Source organism: Pongo pygmaeus, chromosome 10 (genome assembly GCF_028885625.2).
Source record: "Pongo pygmaeus isolate AG05252 chromosome 10, NHGRI_mPonPyg2-v2.0_pri, whole genome shotgun sequence".
Classification (NCBI taxonomy): domain Eukaryota; kingdom Metazoa; phylum Chordata; class Mammalia; order Primates; family Hominidae; genus Pongo; species Pongo pygmaeus.
This window is the reverse complement of record NC_072383.2, coordinates 9,330,598-9,345,774: the sequence shown is the minus strand read 5'-3', so window position 1 is coordinate 9,345,774 and position 15,177 is coordinate 9,330,598. Positions and strand designations below refer to the sequence as shown.

The window sequence follows — 15,177 nt, the reverse complement described above, 5'->3', positions numbered from 1 at the left end:
TCCCTTCTCAAGCCATGTGGAAGATGAGAGGTCTCCACTATAGAGACCTAGAGGGAGAGAGGCAACCTCAGAGCAAAAAAGAAATCGAGTGTTTTGTGAGAGAAATAGGGGCAGAGAGAAACATCTTCAAAAGAGAATGAATTTTACTGACTGGACAGTAACATGAGTTTGACAAGGTCCATCAGGCTGAGAACCAACTCAGGGATAGGACACAGATGGATAAGAATGTGAGAGTGGGAGAATATAGCTGATTGCAGGTGCTTCCACTGCGGGTTAAGGGAATAAGGGTATTGGTTGATGAAGGATACACAGAAAAGGCACATGCTGAATAAGTATGCATGCAATCTCTGTGAGGAATTGTACTAACAGTTAAGTGACCTGCCTCCTCTGTCTTTCATTTCTTTAATGAAGTCATTAGGCAGCCTGAGCATGTTGTGACAACGCATAAGAGGAGAAAGAGAAAGAAGGGATGGAAGTACAAAAGAAAGACAAGAAGTTCTTTTACTGAACCCTTTCTTGGCAGTATAACTTAATAAGCTCAACCTGGTAACCCCAGGATCCAATATGTCTTACGTAAGATGTGCATGTAACTCCTCATCACAGATGTTAGTAACCTAGTGCTTTTTGATTCACCTAAGTTAATCAATGTAGGAAGAAAGCTGTGATGACACAAAAGTTAAATACTTTCTTTACATCATCTTTCTTTCTTTCTTCAGTGATGTTTCAAGTTGTGTCTCTGGACGATCATTTGAAACCAGTTGATGAAATGGTAAGTTATAGCTAGAAATAGGTAGGTATTTGTGCATGGTTTTGCTTCTTAAAATTAATCCATGAATATGAGGCAGGCCAGTCTTAGTTATTAGTTTTACATTCTTATTAGCCTATGTATTCCTCCCTTGCCATCAAACTTTTTCCTTTTTTCTTTTTCCTCACTCTCTCTCTGGTCAACACAATTAAACATATTTCCTAATTACAAATAAAAGTCTGTAATTTACTGAATCCTTACCACTTATAAAAGCACTGTGCTAGGTAAGCCGAGACCCAAAGATACAGAAGATGCTCTTGCTGTTCCCAGAATGATTACATTAGAACAGAGGTTGTTGGAGAAGAACACAAATGAAGCAACATGCATGACTATATTCCTGACATCTGGAAGAACAGGATATGGCAGATAGTAGGCTAGTAATATTATACCATTATTAAATTATGTATTGAGTGAATGAGTAATGTTATATAGAGTGAATATTTTATTTATTTATGTATTTTAGAGATGGAGTCTTGCTCTGTTGCCCAGACTGGAGTGCTGTGGTGTGATTATAACTCACCAGCCTTAACTTCTGGGCTCAAGTGATCCTCCTGCCCCAGCCCCCCAAGTAGCTTGGACTACTGGCAGCACCATCATGCCCAGCTAATTTTTTTTATTTTTTGTGGAGATGGGGTTTTGCTATGTTGCCCAGGCTGTTCTCAAACTCCTGACCTCAAGCAATTCTCTTGCCTTGGCCTCCTAAAGTGCTGACATTACAGGCATGAACCAGTGAGCCAAGCCAAAATAATACTTTATAATGACTGAATGAGTGAATTACATAACTAGTGAATGAAAGCATTATGGCTGCTTCATATTTGAAGTTACCAGGAGAGGTATTATCTTAGATCAACTTCTCCAGAATCAGATTCTGAGAGAGGGAAAAAAGGACAACTGAATTATTAAGAAAGTGCTGCCGGGAGAAACCAATAAGAGTGGAGAGAAGCAGGACAGGGGAGGGGAGGGAGCCAAGCATAGGTGCAATCAACTGATTTTGGGCAAAGTCTTCAGCCTGACTGGCAGGAAGCTCCGGAGCATAAATTACACTTCAGAGTTTGTTCCACTTTAGGAACCAAAGTGGGGCTTTTGTACTCCAGCATCAGCCAGTTATTGGCTCTGGGCACCACCCGACATAGGAGTAAACCCCTAGGAACTTGCCAGGAGGCTCCAAAACAGGCCTCTCAAAAAGTTCACAGGTGAAAGCTGTTGGAAGTAAAACACAATGAGCTGGGGGTGGTTGGAAAGAACCAGAAAAAGGGATCTAAGGGGGAAGCATTGGCCATACCTGATACAGATGTCACGGAGTAGGTGAAATCAAGACACTTGTTAGGGAACAGAGATGACCAGATGTATAAATTAAGCCTAGAAGATACTGTAGGCAGAGAAAAATGTTAGTGAAGGCATGTGGGTAGAGAATCAAGAGGATTTAAGGAATAGTTGTAACCCAGCTTTGCTGAAACTTATAACAAATATAGAAAGTCCTGTTGAAGGGTTGGGTGCAGTGGCTCACGCCTGTAATCCCAGGACTTTGGGAGGCCGTGGAGGGTGGATCACGAGGTCAGGGAGATCGAGACCATCCTGGCTAACACAGTGAAACCCCATCTCTACTAAACACACAAAAAATTAGCCGCGCATGGTGGCGGGCGCCTGTAGTCCCAGCTATTCGGGAGGCTGAGGCAGGAGAGTGGCGTGAACCCAGGAGGTGGAGCTTGCAGTGAGCCGAGATTGCGCCACTGCACTCCATCCAGCCTGGGTGACAGAGCGAGACTCCATCTCAAAAAAAAAAAAAAAAAAAGAAAAGAAAAAAAAGGCATGTTGAAAAAAGATTTGGAAAGGAGGCTTGGTGCCATGTTGTGAAGGCACTTGAATTACAGTTGGTCATAGAGGAGCAGTTTGTGTGTAGAGCAGAGAAATAACTTGACTGGGGATGTGTTCCAAGACCCCTTCCAATTTTTCCAGATATTGTTCTTTATTTACACAAGGATAGTAAAGGGGGAAGTGTTGCTACCCATTAGGGAAAGTGATGCTGCCTCACTTTCCCTAATGGGAAATTCAGAGAAGTCATTTCATAGATACTGATGTGCAGTTAAGGAACTAAATACATAGTGGGAACATGGTGATGGTAGTCTAAGACAGTATTTCAGCAGAAGACTACAATCTTGCTAGAGACAATCTGAGAGCAAAGGTGATTAACAGTGAAAACTGTCAAAAGACAACGAATCATGACCTGGAAAGACTGAAGTCTTTACAACAGGATACCTGACAAATTTCATTTCATGTAGTTTAGAAACCTGTTAGAACTAAGCATTCTTTTGTGGTCTCTCAGGTCAATCTATCAACTGAGAGCAGTTACGAAGAAGCTTCTTAAGCTTACAGAAGCTGTGCAGATGGTTTCTCTGTTAGTGCCTTTTTCTCCCTCCAAATTGTACTTCATCCTTAAGACATCGTCACTTTTAATCCACCTCCTTTCCCCATCTTCTATAGTTATGCTACATTCACTAGATTGTTGCTTAATTTTAATTTCCAGAGCAGCAATCTAATTTTTAGTGCCCCAAAGACCTTGTATTAATCTAAATCCGAAATCACTTCCATAAGATAGTATGTGCTTCCTGTTCTCCTTGGTTCATGGTTGAAGCTTCTATTTCTAAGAATGCAACTCCTCTATTTAACCAAAGCAGTGAGAATTTCTACTGCAATCCTTTGACAATCATCCTTGATTGGAAGCACCATGGGGAAGTAAAGGGGTTCTTGAAAATCAAAGCAGCTGCAACATTATCATAACTCCATTATTAGTTCTCACCCCCCAATGTTGACTTATTATTGTCAATTAGGCCAAATATGATTATCCAACTCCCTGCTTTAGTAATAACTACATTTGCATAAAAACAGGATTAATGGACTGTTCCTTCAAATATGGGTCATAGATAAGAAGATCATTTGTACCAAATGTTTATGGCAAGGAGTTTCCATGGCACAGCAAACTGCATGTGCTTATATATAGAGTTGGAAATTGATGTAGTATTTCCAAAAATGATGGCAGCTAAGAGATTATGTGGTTTTATCTTTCCAAGCCAGTGTTTCTAATTGCTGGACATTATCCGGTTCAGTATTCCATTTAAATAAATAGATTCAATGCATGGCTGGCCTATGAGATTTGGGCATTCATAATAAATTTGGCTACATAATAAAAATATAGTAATGATGCAACTGGGCTCATTATCAAATGAGCCAAGATATAGAGCATGTAACTAGTTTCTTCTGCCCAAATCTTACATCAGTCTTTTCTTTCATTTTCTGCAATTTCATTACTGATGGTGCCTTTCTTTTCCTTTAGGTCAGTGTTTTGTAGGATATTCAAACATATTTTTTCCAGAAAGTTTCATTTGCATCAAGAAGTTTCAGATCTTTCTTTAAACTTATCTTAAGACCTGGAACTACTTGTCCTCTAAAAAGAGGCCCTGGGTATGGACGAGGAGAGATAGTATAAACCAGAAGGGGACATGAAGGAGTTGTTGTATTGGTTCTTGGCTGGTTTATACAAGATTTAGTGCAGACAGTCATTAGTGACTAGAGCAGAATCAGCCTCATTTTAATAATTGTTTTTAGAGAACAATCAAGCAGCTTAGAGCAATGAAAATGTGATTTTACTAGGTTCTTGTTCACTAGTTTTTTTAAATAGACCAAGCTCAGTTAAAAAAAAAAAAGACAAATTAAGTAATAAAAACTAAATTTGTTGAACACAGTTGAAGCCATCTGCATTGGAAGTACTAGAAATAGCAAACAAAAAGGGATAGTACTCTAGGTTCATTTCTCATTATTAGAATCTCATCCAAATGGTTAATGTCTTCCCATGGCACCTTTGGGTAATATATTCTTCGTTTTCTTCCTATGAGGATATCTCATAAGAAGCTCTACCTCTCTTAATGCTTGAGTTAATGATGCAGCAGTAGCTTTCTTCAATACCATCTCAATATTTCATCAAGGTTCAATTCCATGAATTTAGAATAACAAGTAGGGCCCTTAATGCAACTGTTATATTTCTCAGTTCCAAGAATTCTGGACAATGTTTATGAATCCTGTTCCTATCTCCAGACACATTATGTGTTATTAGTGAATGAATGCTGCAATTAGTGGGAAGGAACACTTAGCAACTTGGGGAGTGGGCAAAGGACCCTACGTACTCATTTTTGAAATTCTGATCAGCCTATTCACATGAGGGCTTCTGGCCTAGGAGTCTTTAATTTCAACTTGTTAGTTTTAAGGCCCTGAGAGAAAACACTAAGAGATGAAAGTCAAACTGTTGACTATAGGTTTAGAGGGGGCAAGAGTGGTAAACATGGAGAGAACTGAGAGGAGATACAAAGAGGTGGAAGGAGAAGGAAGGGGAGGAGATACAGAGAGGTGGAAGGAAAAGGAAGAAGGAGAGGAGACTCGGCAAGGGAAACTTGGGCAAATATCTACATTTATTTACTTGTCTGATAAGGAAATGGTGGAGTATAGGAATGGTCAATAATCTAAGACAAAAAAAATTAGTGCTAGATACAGAAATCAAAATTGAAGTATTTCAAAAAGAAGCAACCAGCAGTGTAAAACATTGCAGCTGTCAGAGTGAAGACTGACCACGAATTTGTCGATAAGGAAGTTATTATTCATCTAAGAGGGCATTTTTATTGTATCGGAGAGACCCAAGAGCAGGGTTGCTTACTGAAACTGCAGGGTGTATGCTATGAAAGATAGAGAAGTAAATGAAAATTCTTGAAAACTAGGCAGATGAGTTTCAATATAATCAATAGATATTCAAACTTTCAGTCAGAAATCAATATTTGTTTGGGTTGTCCTAAATGTGTTTCTGTTTCTTTGCTTAATAATAGATTTATAATTAACCTCTTCACTCATCTAGAAAAAAAAAACCTTGAGTTCATATATTAACATTATTTTTATTTTTATTTCAGTATCCAGTGATCACCCTTCAGGTAAGATAACTACTAGTTGAAGAATTGTTTTCTCATTTTTTGAACATCTCTCCAAACCTCAAAATCAAAAGGCAGCTCACAGGGAAGATTGTCTATTTAAATTGTCACAGAATTATTAATTTCGTGTAGACAGCCTCAAGAGGACAGAAATAGGTTTCCACCCCCATCACCATGTGATTCATATTAGCATGCACCCATTAATATAGACAATAATAATATAGACAATGGGCAAGTATGATTGTATTTAATTTAATGCTTAGTTGTTGAATGTATATAAATGTATACTTAATGTTTTATGCACTAGGGATAAAATATGGCTCGCCTTTAAGAAATCAGAGATTGACACAGAAAATAAATGTAAAAAAATCACAGCTAGCTCTAAAATATTCTAAGTGCTATAATATGCATCTATGTGACCCCAGATAGGAGGGTAACCAATTCTCCTTGGGTGATGTGCGGACATATTCATGTTTTGAATCCTAGGTAAGTTAGAAACCTAAGTAGGAAACACCTTGCTGAAACTTTATAATGAATAAAAACATCCAGCATGCAAAAATACACTTTCTTATTCTCAGGATCCAGAAGGCAATCGAATACAACAGTGGGTGAATGAGGAGTCTGTGGGAGGGATTCTACAACTCTCCTTCCAGTTAATCTCAGAGCCCATCCTCGGATGGTATAAAATCACCGTGGAGATGCTCAATGAGAAGAAAACATATCATTCCTTCTCTGTGGAAGAATATGGTAAATAATAGCAATGAAAATATTACCTATTAATAAAAAAATTACAAAATCTTTCCAATTTTGCAAGGGCAGGATTATTAAATAATGAATTCTCAAGTGAGTATCTTCCTTTCCTCTTTCCTTGTCCTCTGTTACTATTTTAGGGTTCTCCATCTACTCTGATTTTTATCTCCTAGTTCAGCCCATAATCTTCCTGCAATTCTCTGTTAACCTAGGCTGTCTATTCTATCTTCCTTTTGTAGTATCTGGATTCTATTTTATATGATAGTTTCTGGGATGTAAAGCACTTCTTATGAGAAGAATGGAATTAACATTAGTCATATGTTAGCCATTAGTCCCTTTATATTTTCTCCTAAAATCTTCATAAAATTTCTATTGTAGTATCATTATTACTACTTTAAAGATGAAGATATTGAGAAACACTTTCCCAAGTTCAACACCTGAAAAGTGATGAATTTGGAATTCGAAATATGCATTTTTCTATCCAATTCCAAAATCCAGTCTTAGGCACTTCAGTGTCCTCCTCACACTGTTTATTAATGGCAAACATAAGCAAAGGTCGATGGTTTGTAAAGGAGAACCAATTGTTTTGTATGAATGTATTTATGTTAATATGTATTTATGTTAATAATAGTTCTGTTAATAATATATAATATACACATTATAATATAATATATATTTTTTTTTACTGGCAGTGTTACCCAAATTTCAAATGACTGTGGATGCACCAGAAAATATCTTAGTTGTGGACTCTGAATTCAAAGTGAATGTCTGCGCCTTGTAAGTTGAAACTGTACACAATAGAATAATGTATTCATAGAAAGATATTAGAATGGGATAGATGGCTAAAAAGAAGTAAAATGTAAATGTGTAGACGGTAAGGGAAAAAGAAGGTGTGAAATTATTTTGCTGATTTTACGAATTCTTCCACACATCTATGATTCTTTTAATGCATGTTATGACACGTGGTTTTATGTAACAGTTTAAGACAACTGACTACTGTCTTTCTTACATCATAAGATAACATATTGTTTTGCACCAGCCAATACAGTAGCCGTGACCACATGTGGTTATTTAAGTTTTAATTAAAACTAAATATTCAGTTGCGTTAGCCACATTTCAAGCTGTCACATGTGACTAGTGGCCACTGAACTGGAGAGCATAGACATAAAACATAGAACATTCCATCTCTCAGAAATTTCCATTGGACAATATCTTCTGTTTATGATGATTTCTCAATTCAATCTTTATGTATTACATGATTATAAAAGAAAACTGAAGCTCAAGATGTATCACAGAGAAAGCTGCTATAAGAGTTACAAGTGGCTCTAGGGTAATGGCGGGGCACAGTATGGAGGATACTAAGGGCAGACGGGGACTTAGGGGCAAATAGTGAGGATTAATGTGTGTCAGGAGTAGCAGTGAAGCAGGTCAGGTTGTTTTCCCCTCTTCTTGTCACTAAGTTAAGCAACATTCGCAGAGTTTATATAACCAGCAGAGAGAGCCAGGGTGCAAACATAAAACTTTGTCTCCTCAGACCTGATGTGAGAATTCATTCTTTCCCTGACTCACGTGTACTATTTTTCCTTTTAATTTTGCATAATTAAAAATAAAAAGTGACCTGGTAATTTCTAGTTATTAGGAGAGCTTCATTACAGTAATCTAAAATTCCATGCCAAACTTTAAGGTGAAAGCTTTGCCTGTCCTCCTTTAGTCTACTTTAGGCTGGAAGTCTTTAAGAGTCAAGAAGAAGCATGGCTAACTTTCTGATGCCACTACCTTGTGCTTCACCTCCAGAGTTGGAGTGGGAGAATACAGAAAAGGCAGAGACTGAAAAGTCTCATTGTAGTTGGGTCATAGAGGCAGGGAATTGCCAGCATTGCTGGAAAATCCCCTGAGTAGCAGAAATCCCCAAAGCCCAAATGTCTGGGTACTTCCCTATCACAGTGGCTGTGTGTTGGCCCCTGTGTCCTGGAGAAGCATTGCATAAGCAAAATAAAGCACTCTAGGATAAGCCAGCTGGGAATCCCAAAACATAAGCATGAATCACTAAATGGTTGAAGATTCTAATGACTTGAAATCAAGGTATTAAACAAACAAAAAAAAGAGCAATATATACCTGAGAAAACTGTTGAACATCAATCAGAAAAAAATTAAGAAATAAGTAAAATTTATTTACTCAGATATGAGTCAATAGTGTAACTTTAAAAATAATTAAAGACCTTGGAATTAAGCATATTATTAACTTAAAAATATATGTATAGAAAGGCTGACTAGAAGGATGGATGATGCTTAAAAGAGAATTAGTAATTTGGAAGATGAAATTGAGAAATTGTCATAAAACGTAGCCCAGAGGAATCTACTGTTATTCCTTACAAGCAATTTTGTTCTTTGTTCTTTCTACCTATTTAAAAATTTTGTTATCATACTTTAAGTTCTAGGTTACATGTGCACAATGTGCAGGTTTGTTACATATGTATACATATGCCATGTTGGTGTGCTGCACCCATTAACTCGTCATTTATATTAGGTATATCTCCTAATGCTATCCCTCCCACCTCCCCCACTCCACATCAGGCCCCGGTGTGTGATGTTCCTCTCCCTGTGTCCAAGTGTTCTCATTGTTCAATTCCCACCTATGAGTGAGAACATGCCGTGTTTGGTTTTCTGTCGTTGCGATAGTTTTCTCAGAATGATGGTTTCCAGCTTCATCCATGTCCCTGCAAAGGACATGAACTCATCCATTTTTATGGCTGCATAGTATTCCATGGTGTATATGTCCATCTATCATTGATGGACATTTGGGTTGGTTCTAAGTCTTTGCTATTGTGAATAGTGCCGCAGTAAACATATGTGTGCATGTGTCTTTATAGCAGCATGATTTATAATCCTTTGGGTATATACCCAGTAATGACATGGCTGGGTCAAATGGTAGTTCTAGTTCTAGATCCCTGAGGAGTCGCCACACTGTCTTCCACAATGGTTGAACTAGTTTACATTCCCACCAACAATGTAAAACTGTTCCTATTTCTCCACATCCTCTCCAGCACTTTTTGTTTCCTGACTTTTTAATGATTGCTATTCTAACTGGTGTGAGATGGTATCTCATTGTGGTTTTGATTTTCATTTCTCTGATGGCCAGTGATGATGAGCATTTTTTCATGTGTCTGTTGGCTGCTTAAATGTTTTCTTTTGAGAAGTGTCTGTTCATATCCTTCGCCCACTTTCTGATGGGGTTGTTTGATTTCTTTCTTGTAAATTTGTTTAAGTTCTTCATAGATTCTGGATATTAGCCCTTTGTCAGACGGGTAGATTGTAAAAATTTTCTCCCATTCTATAGGTTGCCTGTTCACTCTGATGGTAGTTTCTTTTGCTGTGCAGAAGCTCTTTAGTTTAATTAGATCCCATTTGTCAATTTTGGCTTTTGTTGCCATTGCTTTTGATGTTTTAGTCATGCAGTCCTTGCCCATGCCTATGTACTGAATGGTATTGCCTAGGTTTTCTTCTAGGGTTTTTATGGTTTTAGGTCTAACATTTAAGTCTTTAATCCATCTTGGATTAATTTTTGTGTAAGGTGTAAGGAAGGGATACAGTTTCAGCTTTCTGCATATGGTTAGCCAGTTTTCCCAGCACCATTTATTAAATAGGGAATCCTTTCCCCATTTCTTGTTTTTGTCAGGTTTGTCAAAGATCAGATGGTTGTAGATGTGTGGTATTATTTCTGAGGGCTCTGTTCTGTTCCATCAGTCTATATCTCTGTTTTGGTACCAGTACCATGCTGTTTTGGTTACTGTAGTCTTGTAGTACAGTTTGAAGTCAGGTAGTGTGATGCCTCCAGCTTTGTTCTTTTGGCGTAGGATTGTCTTGGCAATGCCGGCTCTTTTTTGGTTCCATATGAACTTTAAAGTAGTTTTTTCCAATTCTGTGAAGAAAGTCATTGGTAGCTTGATGAGGATGGCATTGAATCTATAAATCACCTTGGGCAGTATGGCCATTTTCACGATATTGTTTTTTCCTATCCATGAGCATGGAATGTTCTTCCATTTGTTTTTGTCCTCTTTTATTTCATTGAGCAGTGGTTTGTAGTTCTCCTTGAAGAGGTCCTTCACATCCCTTGTAAGTTGGATCCCTAGGTATTTTATTCTCTTTGAAGCAATTGTGAATGGGAGTTCACTCATGATTTGGCTCTCTGTTTGTCTGTTATTGGTGTATAGGAATGCTTGTGATTTTTGCACACTGGTTTTGTATCCTGAGACTTTGCTGAAGTTGCTTATCAGCTTCAGGAGATTTTGTGCTGAGACGATGGGGTTTTCTAAATATACAATCATGTCATCTGCAAACAGAGACAATTTGACTTCCTCTTTTCCTAGTCGAATACCCTTTATTTCTTTCTCCTGCCTGATTGCCCTGGCCAGAACTTCCAACACTATGTTGAACAGGAGTGGCGAGAGAAGGCATCCCTATCTTGTGTTAGCTTTCAAAGGGAATGCTTCCAGTTTTTGCCCATTCAGTGTGATATTGGCTGTGAGTTTGTCATAAATAGATCTTATTATTTTGAGATAAGTTCCATCAATACCTAGTTTATTGAGAGTTTTAGCATGAAGTGCTGTTGAATTTTGTTAAAGGCCCTTTCTGCATCTATTGAGATAATCATGTGGTTTTTGTCTTTGGTTCTGTTTATATGCTGGATTACATTTATTGATTTGCATATGTTGAACCAGCCTTGCATCCCAGGGATGAAGCCCACTTGATTGTGGTGGATAAGCTTTTCAATGTGCTGCTGGATTCGGTTTGCCAGTATTTTATTGAGGATTTTTGCATCGATGTTCATCAGGGACATTGGTCTAAAATTCTCTTTTTTTGTTGTGTCTCTGCCAGGCTTTGGTATCAGGATGATGCTGGCCTCATAAAATGAGTTAGGGAGGATTCCCTCTTTTTCGATTGATTGGAATAGTTTCAGAAGGAATGGTACCAGCTCCTCTTTGTACCTCTGGTAGAATTCGGCTATGAATCCTTCTGGTCCTGGACTTTTTTTGGTTGGTAGGCTCTTAATTATTGCCTCAATTTCAGAGCCTGTTATTGGTATATTCAGCAATTCAACTTCTTCCTGGTTTAGTCTTGGGAGGGTGTACGTGTCCAGGAATTTACCCATTTCTTCTAGATTTCCTAGTTTATTTGCGTAGCGGTGTTTATAGTATTCTCTGATGGTAGTTTGTATTTCTGTGGAATCGGTGGTGATATCCCCTTTATCATTTTTTATTGCGTCTATTTGATTCTTCTCTCTTTTCTTCTTTATTAGTCTTGCTAGTGGTCTAGCAATTTTGTTGATCTTTTCAAAAAACCAGCTCCTGAACTCATTGATTTTTTGAGGATTTGTTGTGTCTCTATCTCCTTCAGTTCTGCTCTGATCTTAGTTATTTCTTGCCTTCTGCTAGCTTTTGAATGTGTTTGCTTTTGCTTCTCTAGTTCTTTTAATTGTGATGTTAGGGTGTCAATTTTAGATCTTTCCTGCTTTCTGTTGTGGGCATTATTGCTATAAATTTCCCTCTACACACTACTTTAAATGTGTCCCGGAGATTCTGGTATGTTGTGTCTTTGTTCTCATTGGTTTCAAACAACATCTTTATTTCTGCCTTCATTTCGTTATGTACCCAGTACTCATTCAGGAGCAGGTTGTTCAGTTTCCATGTAGTTGAGAGGTTTTGAGTGAGTTTCTTAATCCTGAGTTCTAGTTTGATTGCGCTGTGGTCTGAGAGACAGTTTGTTATAATTTCTGTTCTTTTACATTTGCTGAGGAGTGCTTTACTTCCAATTATGTGGTCAATTTTGGAATAAGTGCGATGTGGTGCTGAGAAGAATGTATAATCTGTTGATTTGGGGTGGAGAATTCTGTAGACGTCTATTAGGTCTGCTTGGTGCAGAGCTGAGTTCAGTTCCTGGATATCCTTGTTAACTTTCTGTCTCGTTGATCTGTTTAATGTTGACAGTGGGGTGTTAAAGTCTCCCATTATTATTGTGTGAGAGTCTAGGTCTCTTTGTAGGTCTCTAAGGACTTGCTTTATGAATCTGGGTGCTCCTGTATTGGGTGCATATATATTTAGGATAGTTAGCTCTTCTTGTTGAATTGATCCCTTTACCATTATGTAATGGCCTCCTTTGTCTCTTTTGATCTTTGTTGGTTTAAAGTCTGTTTTATCAGAGACTAGGATTGCAACCCCTGCTTTTTTTTTTTTGTTTTCTATTTGCTTAGTAGGTCTTCCTCCATCCCTTTATTTTGAGCCTATGTGTGTCTCTGCATTTGAGATGGATCAGCTGAATACAGCACACTGATGGGTCTTGACTCTTTATCCAATTTGCCAGTCTGTGTCTTTTAATTGGAGCATTTAGTCCATTTACATTTAAGGTTAATATTGTTATGTGTGAATTTGACCCTGTCATTGTGATGTTAGCTGGTTATTTTGCTCGTTAGTTGATGCAGTTTCTTCCTAGCATCGATGGTCTTTACAATTTGGCATGTTTTTGCAGTGGCTGGTACTGGTTGTTCCTTTCCACGTTTAGTTCTTCCTTCAGGAGCTCTTGTAAGGCAGATCTGGTGGTGCCAAAATCTCTCAGCATTTGCTTGTCTATAAAGGGTTTTATTTCTCCTTCACTTATGAAGCTTAGTTTGGCTGGATATGAAATTCTGGGTTGATATGAAATTCTTTTCTTTAAGAATGTTGAATATTGGCCCCCACTCTCTTCTGGCTTATAGGGTTTCTGCCGAGAGATCCGCTGTGAGTCTGATGAGCTTCCCTTTGTGGGTAACCTGACCTTTCTCTCCGGCTGCCCTTAACATTTTTGCCTTCATTTCAGCTTTGGTGAATCTGACAACTATGTGTCTTGGAGTTGCTCTCCTCAAGGAGTATCTTTGTGGTGTCCCCTGTATTTCCTAAATTTGAATGTTGGCCTGCCTCGCTAGATTGGAGAATTCTCCTGGATAATATCCTGAAGTGTGTTTTCCAACTTGGTTCCATTCTCCCCGTCACTTTCAGGTACACCAATCAGACGTAGATTTGGTCTTTTCACATAGTCCCATATATCTTGGAGGCTTTGTTCATTTCTTTTTACCCTTTTTTCTCTAAACTTCTCTTCTCGCTTCATTTCATTCATTTAATCTTCAATTACTTTCTTCCACTTGATCGAATCGGCTACTGAAGCTTGTGCATGCGTCACGTAGTTCTCGTGTCACGGTTTTCAGCTCCATCAGGTCATTTAAGGTCTTCTCTACACTGTTTATTCTAGTTAGCCATTCGTCTAATCTTGTTTCAAGGTTTTTAGCTTCTTTGAGATGGGTTCAAACATCCTCCTTTAGCTCGGAAAAGTTTGTTATTACCGATCATCTGAAGCCTTCTTCTCTCAGCTTGTCAAAGTCATTCTCCATCCAGCTTTGTTCCATTGCTGGTGAGGAGCTGCGTTCCTTTGGAGGAGAAGAGGCACTCTGATTTTTAGAATTTTCAGCTTTTCTGCTCCGGTTTCTCCCCATCTTTGTGATTTTATCTACCTTTGGTCTTCGATGACGGTGACATACAGATGGGGTTTTGTTGTGGATGTCCTTTCTGTTTGCTAGTTTTCCTTCTAACAGTCAGGACCCTCAGCTGCAGGTCTGTTGGCGTTTGCTGGAGGTCCACTCCAGGCCCTGTTTGCCTGGGTATCACCAGCGGAGGCTGCAGAAGAGCAAATATGGCAGAACGGCAAATGTTGCTGCCTGATCCCTCCTCTGGAAGCTTCATCTCAGAGGGGCACCTGGCTGTATGAGCTGTCAGTCGGCCCCTACTGGGTGGTGCCTCCCAGTTAGGCTACTCGGGTGTCAGGGACCCACTTGAGGAGGCAGTCTGTCCGTTCTCAGATTTCAAACTCCTTGCTGGGAGAACCACAAGTCTCTTCAAAGCTGTCAGACAGGGACGTTTAAGTCTGCAGAAGTTTCTGCTGCCTTTTGTTCAGCTATGCCCTGCCCCCAGAGGTCTAAATTTTTTAACAATGAAAAAATATTTATGTACTTCCATGTAATTAAAAATAAATATAATTGGAGCCCAGTTATATTTGCAGAGCCGCAAAGCCGCTGTAGCCAAACTGTCTCTCTAGATTCCTCCTCTCTGGGCAGAACATCTCTGAAAGGAAAGAAGCAGCCCTAGTCAGTGGCTTATAGATAAAACTCCAATCTACCTGCGACAGAGCACCTGGGGGAAAAGCGACTATGGGCACAGCTTCAGCAGACTTAAATGTTCCTACCTGCTAGCTCTGAGGAGAGCAGTGGATCTCCCAGCACAGCGTTCAAGCTATGCTAAGGGACAGACTGCCCCCTCAAGTGGGTCCCTGACCCCCGTGCCTCCTGACAGGAAGACACCTCCCAGCAGGGGTCAACAGCCACCTCATACAGGAGAACTCTGGCTGGCATCTGGTGGGTGCCCCTCCGGGACGAAGCTTCCAGAGAAAGGAGCAGGCAGCAATCTTTTCTTTTCTGCAGCCTCCACTGGTGGTACCCAGGCAAACAGGGTCTGGAGTGGACCCCCAGCAAAATCCAGCAGACCTGCAGAAGAGAGGCCTGAGTGTTAGAAGCAAACAATAACATCAGCATCAACATCAACAAAAAGGACAACCACACAAAAATTCCATCCGAAG

At 39.2% G+C, this 15,177-nt stretch overlaps 1 protein-coding gene across 1 annotated transcript in view; it reads left to right on the top strand.

Annotated features, from left to right (window-relative positions):
* LOC129009923 (ovostatin-like) overlaps positions 1-15,177 on the top strand; it is an 84,374-nt gene that overhangs the window by 6,304 nt on the left and 62,893 nt on the right. Inside the window, exons 4-7 of the mRNA XM_054443513.2 lie at positions 717-769; positions 5,755-5,775; positions 6,351-6,519; positions 7,215-7,299. Coding sequence (XP_054299488.2) covers positions 717-769; positions 5,755-5,775; positions 6,351-6,519; positions 7,215-7,299 — 328 coding nt within the window. The remainder of the gene's footprint in view (positions 1-716; positions 770-5,754; positions 5,776-6,350; positions 6,520-7,214; positions 7,300-15,177) is intronic.